At 38.0% G+C, this 21965-nt stretch overlaps 1 protein-coding gene across 1 annotated transcript in view; it reads left to right on the top strand.

Moving 5' to 3' along the window:
• Positions 1-21965, top strand: part of Atrnl1 (attractin like 1) — a 582942-nt gene that overhangs the window by 69568 nt on the left and 491409 nt on the right. The window contains exons 11-14 of the mRNA XM_059256021.1: positions 4567-4651; positions 6419-6627; positions 7548-7666; positions 13974-14106. Coding sequence (XP_059112004.1) covers positions 4567-4651; positions 6419-6627; positions 7548-7666; positions 13974-14106 — 546 coding nt within the window. The remainder of the gene's footprint in view (positions 1-4566; positions 4652-6418; positions 6628-7547; positions 7667-13973; positions 14107-21965) is intronic.

The raw sequence follows: 21965 nt of genomic DNA, 5'->3' as shown, positions 1-21965 counted from the left end.
GTATTCTAGACAGAAAATCTGCACCAGGAGGAGTGTTTGTAGAAATTCATGGTGGATGCAGGTGGGGAGAGCAGTCGTGAACACAGAGGCAGATGGTTTCACATAGAGCATTAGCAAACAGAATCCAGCACTGTTTCAAAATGATCTAAGTAGGACTTATTCTAGAAATGAAATTGTGATTAATTATCAAGGAATTTATAAGTATAACGTCTTATATGAAGGCCACTGAAGCCAACAGGGAATACTGTTTTATGTTAAAACACCTTGAAGTCATCTCAAGTTTGGGAGACGGTGACGCCCACTGTAACTAGCAGAGAGGACAGTTCTGAGGAGCTGTAGGATAGACATAACTGAGGTGACACTGTGGTATATTTAGAATATTAAGGAAGGTTTGACTCCTAAAGGTAGAAACAACCTTATTCAGTCACCAACACTTCTAAGGTAGATGGAAAACACTCGGCAGCAGTAATAAATTTACTTTTCCGTTACAGAAGTACTGCAGAGGTTAAATGTTTCCTTATATCCGCCTCGTTTCAACACGTTCGTATACAGCCTCTTCGTTCTTTCAGTCATACTCTTAAAATGGAGTTCAGTGCTCACAGCAGTTGTTACTCCCTTGTTTTATGTGTGTGAGTGTTTGGCTTGCATGCATATCTGTGTACCCCTTATGTGCCTGGTGCCTGCAGAGCCAGAAGAGGGCATTGGGTGCCCTGAAATGGAGTTACAGACAATTGTGAGCTGTCATGTGGATGCTGGGAATCGAGCCAGGAATCTTTAGAAGAGCAGCCAGCGTTCTTAACTGCTGAGCCTCTCCCAACCCCAGGAATATTAAATATTGTAAGTATAGTTTGGAGTAGTAATGGAATTCTTACGGACTACAGATGTGTACTTTCATGGAAAAAGTGAGAATTTGTAGAAAAGTTAGCCAATGAATGCATTCTTACCTGAACTATTTTCTGCATAATCAGTAAATTAAATAATATCAGAATTTTGACTCAAATTCTTCAAATAATTTTATATATACAAATAATTATATATATATATATATATATATATATATATATATATAAAATCTCATTGATAAATCATTCTGATGGTGCAGTATGCAAAGATTTGAGTTTAAGACTGGTAACTTTAATGTTTGATCTCTGTGTATTAAGTGTTTGGTTTGTAAACTAAATACCCTGCAGCAGTGGCTTTTTACAAACATATTCAAAGAGTGTATTTCACTCTGGTCTATTCTGTTGTTGTGGAGTGTCTCTCTCTCAATTTAAAATAAACTCTGTAATTCTGTGTGGAATTTGTTTTGAATTGTCTAAGCTTGAAGTGACTGTGGAGAGATAATGACTGGGCTGTTCTAGAAGTATATTTTCTTCTGGCAGAAAATGTAACTTTAGATTTCAGCTAAAGAGAACAATAATAATCGAGACTCTGCAGTGTGAGAATCAGAGCAGAATACATGTAGGCATACTATATTAACTTGGTGTTGGTTACTGATAGAGTCAGTTTATACTTAAGTGTCAAGCTGGCGTATTTGCATTTTTCTCTTTTTATCTGGACTCACCAGACAGTTACCAGGATGAGGAAGGATGCTGGTGCAGCAGTGCTGGGGTGCATGGGGTCGGCTACCTGCTCATGCGGGGTACTTGGTCCCTGTGGTCTCGATCATTCTCATTTTACCTTTCATCTTATCTTCTTACTGATGATGCTAGAAAATTCTGATTATATGGTCATGTGATAATCTGTGGCCAGTGCTCTACGTACAGAGAAGCAGGATAAAGGTCTGTGGTTTTCCACTGCTCATGGCGTGGCTGTTGACATGTACATCCAGTCTGAATTGTGCTTCTCACATGAACTTGCCACAGATTCTACATGCCACTCTTTGCAATGGTGACATCACCAGTGGCTGGAAGGCTTGCTGGGTTACATCACCTGGCTGCATGCTGCTGTCAGTGCTGACTGGACTTAGCAGATTAGTTTTCTTGCCCAGGTGTTTAGTCAGAGCTCACATCTGCTGCTGTCTTCTGGTACATGGCCTGGCATAGTATTCCTAAGTGTTGAATCTGCTGCCTTCAGAGTTCAGAGCAGTTTGGTGTGGTAGCAGCGTGGTAGCAGTGTGTTAATTGTTTCATTTCTTTTAAATTTTAATAAGAGGGCATATTGTTCTTGGCCATTGGACCTTCATATATTTTAGCAATATGGAAAGTCTGAAGTTTTGTATATTTTATCTTACATCTTTTGGAGCACACCTTTCTTAATAAGGTCTCCATTGCATTGATTATTCTTGATATTCTGGTCCTATTAGCACATATCAAAACAATGTGATGTGTTTTCAATATATTGTAATACTATACTCAATGCAGAGTATAAATAATTAGCACTATAATTTATGTTTATTGAATTGGATGAATGATTGACATCTAACTACCTGAATTCATTAGTTGATTCTAACATTTTCATTACTTTTCTTATTCAGAGCTTGTACCATGCATAGGTCACCCCCCTTCCAAGAAAAAGTATAATGTCTCAAACTCCTTCTAACATGTTATTTCAAATATTTAATATGACTAATTGTGGAAAGACAAAAGTTGTCAAATGAATCTTAAGCATGTTGCTTAACTTCCAAAGATCTGTTTCTTCACTTATAACAAGGCAATTCCTTAGTAAACCTCAGTGAATTCTTGTGAAGACTACTTTAAGTTCTGTAGACAAACATCATTTTTGGAAGCGATTTTATACAAATTTTATTTTTGTAAATACATGTTATGCATATTTCTTAAGTTAAATCATAACACAAAAATTTGACATTCTGTTTTCACGCACAGGTCTTTGTTATAGATTAAAAAAATGTAATCTAAAGGAATGGGATGATGTCTTAGTAGGCAACTTCTTATGTAAACCTGAGGACCTGAGTTCGAATCCCCAGAACCCATGTAAAAGCTCACACAGTAGAACATCTGTAATCACGGTGCTGCTAAGGAGAGATGGGAGGTGGGGACAAGGGACTCCATGGAAGCTCTGGGCCAGCTTCCCTAGTGTGTCCAGCTGCACAACAAAGAACACACCTGCCTGCCTGCACACACATCAATGTGTCCATGTGCACACACACATTCATACACAGGTACAAACACGCCATTCTCTCTGTCTCTGTCTCTGTCTCTGTCTCTCTGTCTCTCACACACACACATACATACACACACACACACACACACACACACACACACACACACACACGCACACCAATTGTACCAATTGTAATCTGCAGAGCATTGACTTTTAGGAATGTTGGTAGGCCTCATGGACACTATTTATGGAGAAAGCAGTATAAAAATACTTAAATAAAGTTGTTAGATTTTTATTCTATCTCATGTTAGAATAATAGACAGCTATTGTGGGCAACTTAAGAGAGCTTTATAAACTAAAAACTGGAACACTCTTTGGCAAATACAAGCCAGGATGTATTTTATTTGTTTTAGTATCCCAGCTTCAGTTTATGAACTATGATTTTGATTTTTATAATTCCTTTGATGGTTGTTAGTCAGGATATTGAATTAAAACTCATTTACTATTTGTGTTATTGGCACAATTATATAGGTAAGAAAATATGTAATTTATTATAATTCTAACTTTTTAAATTAACTTTATATATATTTACTGTTTCTTCATGGTTATTAAAATTGCACTTTTAAAAGCTTATTACACGTAAACTAAGCATCAACTCCTGCCTTTTGATGCAGCGTGTTTAAGAAGTTGAGAGGTAAGAAGTGTCCTAAGACTGTCCCCAGGTGCTGGACATGGAGTCAAGTTTTGTGTGTTTATGTGTGCTCATTTCAATGTTGTATTATGATGGTATATTCTTCCTTTTAACCTCTTTTGAGAATTAGATATGTGAAAATTGTATTTGCATCATTCTGATTTCCTTCTTCTTCCAACTCCTTCTGTGTCTCTCCACCTCTTTGTCTCAGTATGGCAAAGTTTTTCTTTAGCAATTTTTCTTTCCATATTCTTTAAACAACTGAATTATTCTTATTTTTTAAAAGCTTTTAAATCGAGGTTTTTGTGCAGTTGAAGTATTTATTCAAACACCAAATAAAAGCTATTTTCTTGAAACATGATTAAAGTAATTTAATTATTATATTATGATGACTCTACTTTGGACAGTCTGTCAGTGAATATTATGTGTCCCATTTACTTTTATGTGCATCCAGGAAATACTTGATGGAGTTTACAAGTGTGCCCTATGGTGACATTCATTGGCTTTACTATGTAATTTGGTATCTTTAGTAAAGTCAAGTCAGTGAAATTATCTCCAAACATGAATGATACTTAATTTCATTCATTATTTTGTTAATTCTCATTTACTTAAAATTATTGGCAAGAATTTTATGCAAGAGTTATTTTTAATTCAAGTTTCATGGTAGTTGAATAATGATACTAAGTTGTAGGTAGTGGGAAATTAATCATCCTTTTTGCTTTTTGATTTTGTCTCTAATTTCATCAATGATTATTTCATATGATTTCTCTTGGATTTCTTAAAATTTTTGTTTCTGTTTTCTTTATTTTCAGCTTGTGATGAATGGAAAACATTACCTAAACCAAATCTTCATAGAGATGTCAACAGATTTGGACACTCTGCAGTAGTCATCAATGGGTAAAAGCGCACTTCTCATTTTCAGAGGTTAAAACACTTGTCCTTGCATGTTCACACGATCTGATGTCCTTTGACACTGTGTTGGTTGTTAACGACACACAGTTTCATGCTCTTCTTTCTCCTGAGTACGTGAGACGGTTTGCTAGCCACAGCCTCCACCTCTGTTTCCTTCCCCTCAAGTCCAAGTGTGTGGACATGGTTCAGGAAAAGCGCTCGGGACTGGAGACTCCTCGTGAGGACGCTGTGTCTACTTTGTTTTCCTCTGTGACTCTTTGAGAAGAACTAAGGAGGGAAGACAGACTAGCCTCCTGTTCTACACGCAGAGTGGGAATCCGATTCTTATTGTGTTTCTGCCGTTAACCACCTGTGCGAATTTTGGTGTCTGTAGATTATTCACCTCTCCAGACTTTATTATCAGTTTATCTTTTGGAAATTGGAGTATGGTATTAAATTATGGTCTCCTCTTAAGTTTATATAAATGTTTTGTTTTATTTGTTTTTGAGATGAGTTCTCATTCTGTAGCCTAGCTGTACTGGAACTATGTAATCCATGCTAGCATTGAATTAGTGACAATCCTCCTGTCTCAGCCCCCAGAGTGTTGGGATTATAAGTGTGAGGCACCATAACCAGAAAGTTTGTATGATTTTTATTTCATTAACCAGAATTTGTTAATTTGGATCTTCATGATAGTAAATAATCTACAGCTCACTCAGTAGTTTAAAATGCTTAACTCAGAATGTTTTTATATATTTATTATTACCTTATCCCAGTTACATACAATTTTCCTACTAATGCCACACAATAGATTATTATCCACAATGAAACTGACATGAATTGACTCTAAAAATAATAATAAATTTATGTGAATTCTAAAATTCCTAGGCTTTATTATGGAAAATAGAGATTGATTTTGATTTTGTTTAATATGCATTCTGGAAGCATTTGGACCAGTTGTGTTTTTTTTTATGTTAATAGTAGTTGATAACAGTTGCGTGGTTTTGGGGCATGGAAGCATTGTGTTTGTTGTTAAGCACTCAGTATTTTGGAGCTCCGTTACAGAGCTAGAGTGTGGAAGCCCTGTCTTTCCTTTGCTTTTTTGTTTACAAGAAGTCTCAGTATCTGATTTCTAAGTTCTATGTTTGCCCTAAGTGGCATTTCCAGGCTAATGTAGTGATGCATGTCTTTCACCCCATAGCCTGGCCTTGAAACAGAAGGATCATGACTTCAAAGCCAGAAAGGGTACACATTTCACTGTCAAACACAACACACCAAAACAAAACAAACAACATCATGGAACAAAATCCCCAAATCAATATAGAAAAAAATAAAGGTAAATCTAGGTAGCAGCTCCAAAGTGCACCTTAACATGTATTACTGTTATTATATTATAGTTGCTATGTATTTCTTAAAAGATTGTTTCCTACTTTATTAAGATGGTAATACTTTTTCTGATAAAAGAATGTTACATTCTTGATCCTTTTCTTAATTAATAATAAACATGTCTGTCAACTTAATGTTTCCATAAAACATTAAGATCTATACGATATTTCAGATTTTTATCTGAAATATCATTAAGAAAATTTTATAATAGTTAATCTGGGCTCTTTACATCATACTGTATATTAGAAGTACGATTTTAAGGAACAGTTGGACACAAGCACAGACATTTAAAATGCTAGAAGGTGTAGTTAGATCTGTATTTTTCAGACGAGTTCATTAGACCACTTAGCTGTGCTCTGTTAAGATGCCCCTCCTGTTGTTTTCTAGGTCAATGTATATATTTGGTGGATTTTCTAGCGTACTCCTTAATGACATCCTTGTGTACAAGCCTCCGAACTGCAGAGCTTTCCGTGATGAGGAGCTCTGTAGAAATGCTGGTCCGGGGATAAAATGTGTTTGGAATAAGAATCATTGTGAATCTTGGGAGACTGGGAATTTGAATAATATTCTCAGAGCAAAGTGCCCCCCTAAGACAGGTGAGGCACTTCCCTTTCCTTTCTGGTTTAAAAGCTTCTCTATGTATTTAAAAGTAGAATTGATTTTGCTTATACGAGATTCCTTATTTTAGAAATTAAAAATATAATCTTATAATTATAGAGTCTGATACTTGAATTAGACATCAGTTAATCATTTATTTTCTTTGTTATTTTTAATTTTTTTAATCTGTATGGAAATATGTATAACACGAATTCTTTTATAGTACATGATAAATTATTTTTAAATACATAATTTCTCAGAAATAATGTTTACTTTCAAAGAAATAAAAAGTGATATATATTTGTTGTTTTCTTCTTGAATTTCTGCAAAGCCATATTATATAATTAACTTTTTTCTTTTATGAGATAAAAATTATTTCATTGTGATGAATTCATAAATAAAAATATCACATAGCAAAATTAACATTTGCCAGTTCCAAACTCTATACATGCCATGGCCATTGTGATGCTGTGGAACTTTTCTGAGGCTTTTAATGATTTATTATGATGTGTTGAGTAAATAATTAGAGTTATGAAAAGTGAGCAGTCAGTATTTTTATTTATGTTTTGTTTGGCAGTTATATATTTCAGCTGATAGGTCTTTAATATATTTTTGTGTTGCAATTAAACATTTTCAGATTTTGCTATTCTATATCACATTGGATCTGTAAGTACCTGCAGTCATAAAATCCAGATATTTATTATTATATTTTGTTTGGATGTATACTTTTCTCTTTCTGAACAAGTAAATTTAAAATGTGCCCTGTAAATAAAAACTATAGTTGACTTAATACTAGAGAACTTACTTTGCTGCTGATTTTTTTTAGTGATTCTTAAGTAGATACTATAAATGTATGAATTAAGAATCATGACACTTTTCTTTTCAGTCTAACACGTTTTATCTCCCATTCATGTTGCAGCTGCTCCTGATGACAGATGTTATAGATATGCAGACTGTGCCAGCTGTGCTGCCAACACAAATGGGTGCCAGTGGTGTGATGATAAGAAATGCATTTCAGCAAACAGTAACTGCAGCATGGTCAGTATTACGGACAGACGGTGATGTCACCAACGCGCTGCGTATCACCCGGTTATCATCTTACTGTGCACAAAGGAGATGGCTTTATACATAGAGAAAGAAATGTGTGGGGTACAGTCGGATGACACGAAGACTTCTTAATTATGAAAGCTTGACCTTAACTTAGGCTTGTCCCACTAGCTCTTATAACTTAAATTAACGCATACTTTTATTAATCTATGTTCTACCACGTGGCTTTTACCTCTGTCCCATTCTGTATGTCCAACTCGTTGTGCATCTCCTTGGTGTCTCTCCTGTGCCTCCTTCTTCTCAGAGTTCTCTCTCTGCCCAGAAGTCCTGCCTGTACCTCCTGCCTCGCTTTTGGCCGTTCAGATTTTATTATACCAATCACAGCAATACATTTTCACACAGTGCATATATGTAAAAAAGGACGTATGTAAGTAATCATTCACATCTTGGCCCATAGTAGTTAGCCTGTATATAGCTTTGGTGGTCAAAAGTATCAGTCTGTATTCTGTTTTAGAACTTGTAATTTTTATTCATGTATTTCATGAATGAAACTGAAAGCTTTTCAATACTTATAGTGTATACCTTCTATCTTTAATGCTGTCTTTAAATGTTCTTTACTGTGCTTATGGAATCAGGGTTGTGTAGATAGATAGTAATTACCTAGATTATCTCCATGGGATTCCTGTCAGACTCACATCAGCTGTGTGGTGTTGGTCTGTTGTTTGCATATGTTATCTTTAAATTTTACCACAACATTGATAGCCTGAGTTCTTTTTTTATGAGATTACTTGTTCTCAACTAAGGTAATTTTGTTTCACAGCTAGCCTTTAGCAACAATTTTGATTATCGCAACTGTGAGGCTATTTATTTTTAGTGTGCAGAGGCTCAACACTCAAAAGACGTAGAACACCATTTTCAAACCACCAGGGCACAGAACAATAGCCTTCCCACAACCAACAGTACAAAAAATAGCCTTCCCATAACCAACAGTACATAGAACAACAGCCCTCCCACAACCAACAGTACACAGAACAGCCTTCCCACAAACAACCATACAGAGAACAGCAGCCTTCCCACAACAGTGATTTTCTGGCTTAAAATATATTGTTGGACTACTACTTTACATGAAACAAAACTACTGAAAATTATTAAATTAGTATTTGTAGTTTGGAACTTAGTGAAAATTTATCCTTTATCATGTTGTTTTAAACAAAATCTCAATTGTTCAAGATGCTGGGGTGAAAGCCTGCCGGCTCAGAGAGGCAGAGAAAGCACCCAGCTTACTGTCCTCCTCCACCAGCATCCTGACGCCTCCTGCCTTCTCTTCCGCTGTCTCAAACAAGACTTCTCCAACTGAGTGTTCTTCCCTTCTACTTCCTGTGCCTCTCTACCAATCCTCCTGACTCCCTCTTACTCTCTATGGTTTTTTCTTAATTCCGTGTTCACTTCCTGTCAACTGGTTGCTTGGTCTGCCTCTTGACCTGTGGTTGATTTTATTTTCCTGTTTACAGTATTCAAGCAGAAAGCTCTGGGATTAAAAGTGTGTGCCGGGGCAGAGCCATACCACAACTAGAAACAGGTTTTTCCAGTAAATAATGCAGTCTTGGGGTTCACATTATGAGCAAATATCCTGCAACAATGTCATGATAAATTTTTTGTAATAACCAATGATACTTCAGCATTTTAAAGTTGTAGGCATCTACTATAAAATAGTAAAACAGGAAAATTTAGTTTTTGGCTTAGTACATTGAACCCTTTTGCATTTGTACATATTTTACTAGTATATAATTTTCTGTCATGCAAATTGATTTAATAACAAGATATACTAAAAGTTTGAGTTTTAACATTTTGCAAGACATATTTATATTTGAAGTTTAGTTATATTTTTAGATATGTACTCACATAAGGGGATTATATTAGTGGAAATAAAGATGAAGTAAAATTCAACACAGGCATAAAGGCCTAGTGTTATGGTTAGGGTTCTTCATAGGAGCAACTGTGGGGACATACTCAGGATTGTAGGGAATTGTTTATGTGATTATGAAAAGTCCCCATGATCTGTCTGTCACCTGTAAACTGAACACACAAGGAGGAGTGGTAAAATTTCAGTAGAAGTATAGTGGCCTATGAACCACGTGCACAACTCACGTAAATCCTAGCCAAGTGCAGTGGCAGCTAATGTCTCAATTCAGCACTCAGGCAGCAATTCTTACTGTCCTCAGAGTTTGTGGTGTTCGGCTCTTGTGGAAATAGATGGTGTCTGCCCACACTGGGGAATGTGCATCAGTCAGCTCATGCAGATGTTACGTTCATTTGGACATCCTCACAGACATGCCACACTGTCTGCATACCTGTGTCCTAGTCAGATTGACACATACAATTAGCTATCACATAATTAAAATGGAGAAAACTCTTTGTTAAAAATTTCAAGAAAATTTTATTTTAACCTTTTTGATGACTTTGAATTAGTTTTTGTTTAGAGATTATTTTAATCTGTTCAATTTGCCACATCAAAACATTATAAACTGCATGATTTATAAGAAACAAGGATTTATTTCCCAAAGTTCTGAAGACTTGGAATTTCAGGCTCTGAGCCAGACTCACAGCCTTCATGCTTGGTGAAGACTTGGGTTCTGGTTCGTAGACATTTTCTTCCCTGGTTGTTCTAATGTGGCCTCCTGTATATGAAGGCTCCATCACTGAGACCAAATCACCTCCCCAGTGTCCTCTCCTGTATTGTCACATTGGGGACTTTGGTGTCAATATGTGAATTGGGGTGGGGATACAAACATTCAGTCCATAGAAGACTGTCTGACCATTTCCACTAACAAGGCCACACCTATTCCAACAAGGCCACACCTCCATTTTCTTTCAAACCCCCACAGAGACATTTAAGTTTGTGTGCATGTGTATATTTAGATAACTATACTTGCATCTGAAAAAAATAAATTATGTAAATTGCTCTCAAACAATTGTCTTGTATTGCATCCCTTTGCTTTATTTTATTTTTGATGATGTGTTAGCCAGGAGTGACTTGGATGACATAGTATGAGTGAGCAGATGGTACTCTCCTATAATTTAGAATTCTGTTGTAATGTACTTTTTAGGCAGTTTTATCAGAGTGGTGATTAAGCCAAACTGAATGCTAATGGATACCTAAAGTTCTAGGGGAATTTCGTCAAATTATGTGCAGTGATATTTTTCATTATTTAGCCATATTTATTGCAAGCTGCATATTTGGGCTCTAATGGGTCAGAAATCTGTTTGCTTTTCATGGATTTACATTTTGAATTTATGACTAAGTAGACCAAGATTGGAACAGTAATGGCTACTCTTCATTGCCTTTGGTTCATTAGGTAAACAGTGCGAGTTGTGATTTAGATCAGTGTTCAGCTTTATTCTATCACTGATTTCCGTGGCGCTGTATGTGATTAAAATAGAATTTCATCCCTCATTGTTATTTCTGTCAACGAATGATCTATTAGTGAGCAACAGTGGAATTACCAAATATGGACTCTGACATAACTGTGGTTCTGAGCGTTTACACTTATTGCTTTTGTTTTTATTTTCTTACTCCCAACATCTTTATCATTCTTTTGTCATTTTCATAGATTTATATATTCAATAATTCAAGTGAATATTTCTTTTATTGAGTTGGCAAATACTTTAAATTCTACTCTTAATGATCATATAGGATAATGCTAGAATTTATGTGCTAAATGAAAACATAATACTTTGAATAATGAAAGTTGACGTTAAGCTAGTTTACTTGTTCCTAAAGGAGATGTGCTGGTTGAGTAATTCACAATTGAAATTGACAAAAGTGTGTCTGAATTTTTTCTTATGGACCAGCAAGTTAAACATTAGATGTGCATATATTTTATCCATTATCCTGTAGTAAATATAAAATTCTCCAGAGAAATGAATATTTTGGCTCAGTAGATGGCTCAGTGGGTAAAACCCTTGCTGTGTAAGTGTTGGGACCTGCCTTGAGTCCTAAGATCCTGTGCAGAGTCAAGCAGAGCCAGGAAAGAGAGCATGCGACTTTAATCCCAGGGCTGCTAGTTAGACGGGAGGTGAGACAGGAGAATTCTGGCTCGTTTGTGTACACAACAGTGAACAACAGAGACTGCTTTAAACAAGGTGGACAGCAAGGGCTGGCTCCTGGGTTTGTCCTCTGAGCACAGCACACACTACTGCTTGTACATCATACACACACACACACACACACACACACACACACACACGGATGCACAAGAAGTTAATACTTTTGTCTTTTAGGTGATTGTAGTGCATTTCAAATATTTATTGTTGTGCTGGCTGGTTTTGTGTCAACTTAACACAAGCTGGCGTCATTTTAGAGGAGGAAACCTCCAATGAGAAAGTGGCCCCACCAGAATAGCTTGTGGAAAAGCCTGCGGTGTGTTTTCATGATTGATGATTGATGTGGGAAGGTCCTGCTCACTGTGGGTGTTCCCACTCCTGGAATGGTTATTCTGGGTACTATAAGTAAAGAGGCCGAGCAAACTGTGAGGAACAAGCCAGTAAGCAGTCTTCCTTGATGGCTTCTGCTCCAGGTTCCTGTTCTGATTCCCTTTGATGCTGGACTATGATGGGGATGTGTAAGCTGAAATAATCCCTTTCCTTCCCAGGTTGCTCTTGGCCATGGTGTTTGGTCCAAGGAGTAAAAACCCTAACTCAAATGCTCGAGTGCCTGTGTGTGTGCTTGGGTGTGTGTGTGTGTGTGTGTGTGTGTGTGTGTGTGTGTATAGGTCAGAGGAGAATGTGCAGAATCTGATTTTCTTTCCTCTCTCTGTGTTCTGAGGATTGAACTGAAGTCATCAGGCTTTGTAGCATGTGTTTACAGAACCATCTCACCTAATGGGTACTGCATTTTATAAAGGAAGTATAATATTTTATCAATAAATACTTGGTGCATGGTCATTAAACTACCTAAAAATATAGTTTTACAATATTAATATGAGATAGTTATATCTTAATTTTAACTTTTAGCATTAGTTACTGAAAATTAGTATTTACCTATTCTTTAGAAGAAAGTCTGATATAAGCGAGTCTCTTTATAGACACTAACAAGATTGGGTGTGTTGCTCAAAATGTATAATTAAGTCCCTTCCAGTATTTTTCTGATATATGCATTTAGTCACTGAATGTCTTAAGCCCCTAGTTTTAAAGTCTGTATTCATAAGGTAGTTTTTAGTCAGATAGTCGTGATTTTCTGTTATGAAGTAGCTGAACATAGGTATATATAAGGTATGATACAAGAGTTGCTATATGACCTTTGATTTTTCATTATTGATCCCCAGCCTTTAACTTTTCATTGCCAGATTTAGTAGACATATGTTTTTATGATGTAGTAAGATTGAAAAAAAGTAACAATGCAGTTTTCTTTTTAGCCTCTATGAAAAAAGTATAATACTCTCAGAGAGACATTAAGTAGATACCCATTATTAGTTTAAATCATTATGATAATAATTTCTCTTTATATTGTGGTAGATTTGAAACTATTTTACTAGTTATTTCTACTTCGTTTTCATCGGGACTAGACTCATTTCATGTTGTTATTAAGAATGTGAATTCATGCATTCACTTAATTAGAGATTGGTTTTCAGATTCACTCAAAAAGTTTTCTTTTTCAAATTTTAAATTACATAATTTTCTCAGTATTTTCCAATTTTAGGAACTCATTATAATTCTAGGAACAACAGTTTACTAGCTTAAATGAAAAGAAAAGCTGGCGAACAAAATTGAGTAGAGTTTACTTAAGCAAAGAACAATTCATGAATTGTATGGCACCCTGAACCTTTAGAGACTCAGGGAACTCTTTCCAGTTTTCCCTAAGACCAGGCAAAAGACATAGAAGCAAAACAAATAAACAGTAAGAACTACAACAAAAATCCAGATGATATATACAGAAGCAGCTTAGTTCAGTATAGTGCATTTGCCCTGTACGGACATGGTCTGATCATTGGCATGCTGTGATTGCTAAAGCTTGCTTTCCGTGGTTGCCTCAGACTTAATATCTGTTAAGAATGTTCTTATCAGTATGTGTTGCTTATGTTCTAAGTTATATTGAAGTTTACTATGTAGAACGGTAGGTTTAAGCCAAATGTAATTCAACACTAATGCAATAATTTAGAGAAATTATGATTCAATGGAATTGGGTTTGGAGATAAAAGCATATTTTAAAGTTCAACAGGGGCTTAAAATTTTGTGATGTTTAAGAATCCTTGTTTATTCAATTGTGAAAAATAACATGCTTTGTCTTTCAATTTTCTAGTCTGTCAGAAACTACACCAAATGTCATGTAAGAAATGAGCAGATTTGTAACAAACTTACAAGCTGTAAAAGCTGTTCACTAAACTTGAATTGCCAGTGGGATCAGCGACAGCAAGAATGTCAGGCTTTGCCAGGTAAATATTTCATGATTTAATAAGTGAGTGTTTTACTCTGTAGACAAATAATATTATATCATCATCTATGAGTATAAGGAAAAGTCATTAGGAGTCAGTTTAATAGCCTGTTCACTAAGCACAATACTAGTAATGGGTTCTCCCCTAGCACCCATGACTTGTCTGGGTATAGGTTCTTGGGTCAGTAATGGTGCCAAGTATGAGTTTCCTCTTGTGGAGTGGGACATAGATCCAGTCAGGAAGTGATTGGTCATTCCTGTAATGGTCATGCTATTGTACCAGTGACTCTTTATTGGCACAGTCATTATTGTAACTGTGTTTTGAAAGAGTTCACAGTTGGGTATGGTTGATAATACTTTTTTCCTCCGGTAGTGTGCATAGCACATTCTAGAGCTAGGAGTAACGAGAGCTAGCCATAGAGATGATTTATATGCCTCAAGCATGTGGCGTCTTTAGCAGTAGGGTCTTACTGGCGAATTCTGGAGCATGCTGAAAAGCAGTGGCGGTACCTATACTGTTTGGGGTCTGTGGTACCTCACTGGCCAACAACTCCAAAGGAAGTGACCGTTTCTGACACTGGGATATTTATTTGTTAGCTTCTGGTGTGTAGTAGGGCCATTGCTACTCCACTTAAGGGTAACTTTGTTTTACCGTGTGTGTGTGTGTGTGTGTGTGTGTGTGTAAGCTTCATCATAGTAGATTTCCATATAGCTTTTTTGAAGGTTTTGAGTGTTATTTATCCCTCTCCAAACTCCCTCCTCTACTGTTTACCCTCCCACCACAGCTAAACCCTTCCTGTTCCATCTTTCTCTTTAAACCTTGTATAACAGGGAGCATTGTCTCCCTTCCATTGAAAGCCCCTCTTCATGGCTCCTTAGTAACTACTGACCTCTATGTTAATTCCAAAAGAAACACATACATCTAAAGATTCAAAGCTAACATCCAGAAATAAGAGAAACATGCAACAGTTGTCTTTCTGGGACTGGCTTACCTCATTTAAAATGAGTAACTGAATAGCATGCCATCGTGTAAATAGACCACATTTTCATTACCATCCATGAGTTGGTGAACATCTAGGCTGTTGCTTTTTACTGGATATTGTGATAGAGCAGCAGTGGACATGGATGAGTAAGTATTTCTTGAGCAGGATGTGGAGTTCTTTGAGTACATTCCCAAGACTGGTATAGCTGGATCATTTGGTAGCTCCTTTTAGCTTTTTGAAGAGCTGCTGCACTGATTTCCTTAGTGACTACATCAGTGTTTCCTTTCCCGGACATGCACTTGTGTACCAGCATTTGCCGTCTTTTTCTTTTTCTTTTTTCTTTTTGAACCCTAGTCCTTCTGACTGGCATGAGAGGAAATCTCAAAATAGTTTTACTTTGTGTTTTCTCTGATGGCTACCGATGTTGACCCCCCCTTTTTTTTCCTAAAGTTTTTCAGTTGTTTGCTTTTTCATCTTTTCAGAACTTTGTTTAGTTTAATGCCTGGGTTTGTAATTGGGTTGTTTGTTTTCTTGATGTTTAATTTGAGTTGTTTATGGATTCCAGATACCGATCCTCTGTCAGATCTACAGCTAGAAAAATTATTTTTCCTTGTTAGTCTGTCTTGTCACTCGAGTGATGGTGTCCTTTGCTGTATGGAACGTTTTTAGTTTCCTGAGATCCATTTATTAATTGTTGGTTTTAATGTCTACACTGTTACATTTTCCTGGTTTTTCAGTCTGTCATTGGCATAAAGGAAGGCTGCTGATAATTGTACGTTGATTTTTATACCTTGCTGCTTTGCTGGACCTGTTTCTTGGCTCTTAAGGGTTTTTGAAGATTGTTTTTAGGGTCTTAGGTATAAAATTGGTTCATCTGTTGACAGGGATGCATCAAGTTTTCTTTCCCAATCTACACTTGTGTGTTTCCTTTGCTGTGTGTTGCCCTAGCTAATACGTCAACACTGTGTTAAACAGAAGTGGAGAAAGTGGACACACTTGCCTTGACACTGATCTTAGTAGAAATGCTTTGAGTTTCCTGTTTAGTCTTGTGTTGCCTGTAGGTTTGTTGCGTGTAGCCTTTAGTGTATTGAGAAATGCTCTCCATCTCCAGGTTCCCCGTGACTTTTATTATGAAGGCAATATTGGATTTTTCAAAGGCTTTTTCTGTATCTGCTGAAATGATTTTATGATTTCTGTCTTTTAATCCATATATTAGTTACTTTTCCATTAATGTAGTAAAATAATGTGGCCAAGGAAACTTATATTAGAAGGAGATAATCCGGCTTATGGTTCCAGAGAGATGAGAATGAATTGTGACAGGGAGTCATAGCAGCAAGATGTGTGTTTGACGGCAGGAACAGGAAGTTGAGAGCGCATAAAAAAGCAAGCAATGCCAGGCGGTGGTGGCGCACGCCTTTAATCCCAGCACTCGGGAGGCAGAGCCAGGCGGATCTCTGTGAGTTCGAGGCCAGCCTGGACTACCAAGTGAGTCCCAGGAAAGGCGCAAAGCTACACAGAGAAACCCTGTCTCGAAAAACCAAAAAAAAAAAAAAAAAAAAAAAAAAAAAAAAAAAAAAGCAAGCAATAAGCTGAGAGAAAAAGCTGGAAGTGGCGGAAGGCTTTTCCCTTCAAAGCCCTCCCTCAGGGATGTGCTTCCTCCATGAAGGCCGCACTACCTGAATCTCCCCGAGAGCCCCACCAACTGAGAACCGAGTGTTCAAATATCCGAATCTTTGGGGGCTTCCTCATTCAAACACCCACATTCCATCCCTTGACTCCCATAGGCTCATGGCAGTATCCTCATGCAAAATGCATTTAGTTCAACTTTAAAAGTCTCTGTGGCCTTTCACAGTCTCAACACTGTTTGTTTAAAAGTCCAGTGTGTCTTCTGAGATTCAAGGCAGTCTTTTAACTTTAACCCCTGCAAAAGCAAAGAGAACATTACATTCTCCCATCATGTAATCACACAGAATATGTACAAAGAGGAATGAGGGCATGTTGAGGAAATATAGGACCAAAGTAAGTGCCCAGATTCTGGAGACTGGAAGACATTTCCCATTTCCACCATCACAGTGTGAAACCACCAATAATTTAACAAACACGTCTCAACATGAAGAAAAGTGATTTGGTGTTTTGAGTTCTGTAAGACTGTGTGGCCTCAGCACTACAAGAAAGCCGTACTGTATTCACTAAGTGCTAACAGTTTTCTGAGGACTTCACTGGTCTCAGCCTGTTACTCAAGGTGCCCAGTTTAGTCTTTAGAATATTAGCTATCGGTGAACTGCAACAACAAGACCTTTTAGTGCCTGTGAGGTCAGAGCAAATGGTGTGAAGATGCACTTCGTTTTGAATTTTCATTCTGTTCTGTCTACTGTGGGCTTTTCTAAGACTGTGAAGCCTGGCTTCTTAAACTCTAGTTCACCATTCCATATTGGGTCACACTGGATGTAAGGGGTTTAGAAAATTTGGCAATAGTGAAAGTTTTTTTTTTTTTTTTTTTGAGTACTCATCAATCAAAATTAATTAGAAAATAAATGCTTAATGAGTCTGAAATACTTTTGGCAACACTTTTATTGAGTCCTGTGACTTCACTGCAGCCTGGGTTCTGAACACAACCATGTTCACTTTGCCTGTATATGCTAGCATGTGTTACCAGAGATGCTTCATGAGACACTTGGGTTCATATTTGACTGTTGTATGTTGTAAACTGTATTGTTTTTAGTGTATGTACAAAGTTTTCTGTTCTTACAGAAATAATGATTTAATTACAGTCTTTATATATTTGGCCACTGTAATTTTTCAGCATGTGAACTTTAAATTAGTATTTCTTTGCATTGTATTGTGTTTGAATGCTTCATTTAAAAATTGGCATTTGAGTTGCTGGCTTTTCATAAAAAAATTTAAATAAACTTTGATATTAAAATAGAATTTATAACAATTTCTGATTTATCCTTAACTATACTTCTGCCATTCTATTCTACCTAACTATGAGAAGTGGTGTTCTCAACAATGATAGTTATAAGATTAAAATAGCTGTTAATGCTCAAAAACACTGAAAATGTTGTATCCCAAAGTTTCAGATGTTTAGTTAAGATTTAATTCTTTATGTAATAATAACCAAATGTCTGTCCCATTAGTATGAAAATTTGTTTTTGACTTTGATAAATAGCAAAATTTTATCTCAAAAAATTTTAAAATAAGATTTGTTGTGATTTATTATCAATAACTGTTTAATTTATAGATCTCTTTTCTATACCTATATACCTATACCTATATACCTAGGGCTTCTGTGGGATGGTCTGTATGTCAAATTACTCTGATTGGTCAATAAATAAAACACTGATTGGCCAGTGGCTAGACAGGAATTATAGGCGGGACTAACAGAGAGGAGAAAAGAAAGAACAGGAAGGCGGAAGGAGTAGCACTGCCAGCTGCCACCATGACAAGCAGCATGTGAAGATGCCGGTAAGCCACGGGCCACGTGGCAAGGTATAGATTTATAGAAATGGGTTAATTTAAGATATATGAACAGTTAGCAAGAAGCCTGCCATGGCCATATAGTTTGTAAGCAATATAAGTCTCTGTGTTTACTTGGTTGGGTCTGAGCGTCTGTGGGACTGGTGGGTGAGAGAGATTTGTCCTGACCGTGGGCCAGGAAGGAAAACTAGCTACATAGGGCCTGTACATTTTTCTAAGCAAAAAGAACTTATATTAGTTACTTCTCTGTTGCTAAAACAAAATGCCATCACCCAAAGCAACTCGAGGAAGAAAGGGTTAATTTTGTCTTATGATTCTGGGGTTTGAGTCCGTAATGGCAGGGAGGCATTACCACAGGCAGCAGGAGAACGTGGTGTAAGAAGTTCTGTTCAATAGTGCACAGTCTCAGTTGACTGAATGCTGAAGCAGATATGGAAATACAGTGTCTTTATGTGTGACATTAAAGAGATTTGTAAAAGGTAAAACAAAGCCACAAAACTAGGTTGCTTTAAATTTGATTTATGTAATAAAACTAAATCCCCTTATGCTAAGTTTCAGTTTTCATCCCCCAGTTTTATTATGAAAAATTTAAGAATGTAGGGCATGGGAAAACTTGGTGAGGACACCAAGTCCCACATTGAAGAAGCTACAGTTAACACGTCTTCCCTGTCTCCATCCATTCTCCATGTCCACTGTTTCCCTCCATTCTCCGTGTCCACTGTCTCCATCCATTCTCCGTGTCACTGTCTCCATCTATTCTCCATGTCCACTGTTTCCCTCCATTCTCCGTGTCCACTGTCTCCATCCATTCTCCGTGTCACTGTCTCCATCCATTCTCCGTGTCCACTGTTTCCATCCATTCTCCGTGTCACTGTCTCCATCCATTCTCCGTGTCACTGTTTCCATCCATTCTCCGTGTCCACTGTTTCCATCCATTCTCCGTGTCCACTGTCTCCATCCATTCTCCGTGTCCACTGTCTCTATCCATTCTCCGTGTCACTGTTTCCATCCATTCTCCGTGTCACTGTTTCCATCCATTCTCCGTGTCACTGTTTCCATCCATTCTCCGTGTCCACTGTCTCCATCCATTCTCTGTGTCCACTGTTTCCATCCATTCTCCATGTCCACTGTCTCTATCCATTCTCCGTGTCCACTGTCTCCATCCATTCTCCGTGTCACTGTTTCCATCCATTCTCCGTGTCACTGTCTCCATCCATTCTCCGTGTCCACTGTTTCCATCCATTCTCCATGTCCACTGTCTCCATCCATTCTCCATGTCCACTGTTTCCATCCATTCTCCGTGTCCACTGTCTCTATCCATTCTCCGTGTCCACTGTCTCCATCCATTCTCCATGTCCACTGTTTCCATCCATTCTTCGTGTCCACTGTCTCTATCCATTCTCCGTGTCCACTGTTTCCATCCATTCTCCATGTCCACTGTTTCCATCCATTCTCCATGTCCACTGTCTCTATCCATTCTCCGTGTCCACTGTCTCCATCCATTCTCCATGTCCACTGTCTGTATCCATTCTCCGTGTCCACTGTCTCCATCCATTCTCCGTGTCACTGTTTCCATCCATTCTCCGTGTCACTGTTTCCATCCATTCTCCGTGTCACTGTCTCCATCCATTCTCCGTGTCCACTGTTTCCATCCATTCTCCGTGTCCACTGTCTCTATCCATTCTCCGTGTCCACTGTCTCCATCCATTCTCCGTGTCACTGTTTCCATCCATTCTCCGTGTCACTGTCTCCATCCATTCTTCGTGTCCACTGTTTCCATCCATTCTCCATGTCCACTGTCTCCATCCATTCTCCATGTCCACTCTTTCCATCCATTCTCCGTGTCACTGTTTCCATCCATTCTCCGTGTCACTGTCTCCATCCATTCTCCGTGTCACTGTTTCCATCCATTCTCCGTGTCCACTGTCTCTATCCATTCTCCGTGTCCACTGTCTCCATCCATTCTCCGTGTCACTGTTTCCATCCATTCTCCGTGTCACTGTCTCCATCCATTCTCCGTGTCCACTGTTTCCATCCATTCTCCATGTCCACTGTCTCCATCCATTCTCCATGTCCACTGTCTCCATCCATTCTCCGTGTCACTGTCTCCATCCATTCTCCGTGTCCACTGTTTCCATCCATTCTCCATGTCCACTGTTTCCATCCATTCTCCGTGTCCACTGTTTCCATCCATTCTCCGTGTCCACTGTTTCCATCCATTCTCCGTGTCCACTGTCTCCATCCATTCTCCGTGTCACTGTTTCCATCCATTCTCCATGTCACTGTTTCCATCCATTCACCATGTCTGAAAGGATGAATGGCGCTGGTGGCAGCGCTGATTACTACGTGGAAAGATCACGGTCACGACAGAACCCAATGGTACTCTTTTGAGCTTTATTAGGAGGGAAACAGGAGAAAGGGAAAAAGGGGAGCCAGGCCCTGGGGGGAGGGAACAGAGCAGAGAGAGGGTGGGGGTCTGCTGCTGGCTTTCTAAGTCAGGTAGTAGTTGCCTGTATCCGCTGATGAGGTAAGACCCAAGACCCCAAGAACTGGGTAACCCTCAAGGTTTTTTGAAGGTTAAAGACCATGAGTTTGAGAAGTACTGCCTTAAACGAGTTCTGTGAACATCTCAGTCCTGCTCGAAGGACATTTGTACAAAGGAAGAAAGAGGTTATATTTCATAGATGTGGACACTAAAATGTTGTAGAGAATCGATGCTGTTCAAACGTCAGTATAGATTCTGATAAAATACTGTTGCTGAGTAGTGTAGTCTATAAAGAAGTGAAGTAAGTATGTAAAGTTAGGTCAGAAATCAGTGGTTTTATTTTTATCTATCTTTTCTCATTTCTATTAGTTCTTGAAGATCTTTTACAATTCATTTTGACCATATTCAGTTCCTTACCCACCTCCTCCAAGATCCATCCCCCTTTCTCAACCCATCAAACTGTGTTCCTTGAAAAGAACCAAATCAGGTCCAGTTTGTGCTGACTTTTGGATGTAGACTTCTTGGAGCATGGTCAACCCACCAGGGACCTCACCCTTGAAGGAACCTGACTTGTGAGCGTCTAGTCCCCCTCCCCTCCATCCTTGGGTTCCGAGGGCTTGTGTTTGCACACTGTTGTGTCCAGACTCTCGGCTGCTGTGAGTTCGTGCCTTCTTACCTTCCCTCTGCTCCTCCTTCCTTAAGGATCTCAAGAAAAATGACTGCAAAAGATAACTGCTTCATCATAGTATGTATTATGTTTGATTAGTTAGTTTTATTGTTATATTTTATTTTTGAGACAAGGTCTCACACTATAGTGAGGGCTGACCTTGAAATTGCTGTGTAGCCCAGAATGTCCTCAAGCTTCTAACATTCCTCCTGCTGCATCCTCCACAGGAGTTAATTCTCATGTAAAAC

The sequence above is a fragment of the Peromyscus eremicus genome, chromosome 1 (assembly GCF_949786415.1).
Source record: "Peromyscus eremicus chromosome 1, PerEre_H2_v1, whole genome shotgun sequence".
Taxonomy (NCBI): Eukaryota; Metazoa; Chordata; class Mammalia; order Rodentia; family Cricetidae; genus Peromyscus; species Peromyscus eremicus.
This window is presented reverse-complemented; position numbering and strand designations above follow the sequence as displayed.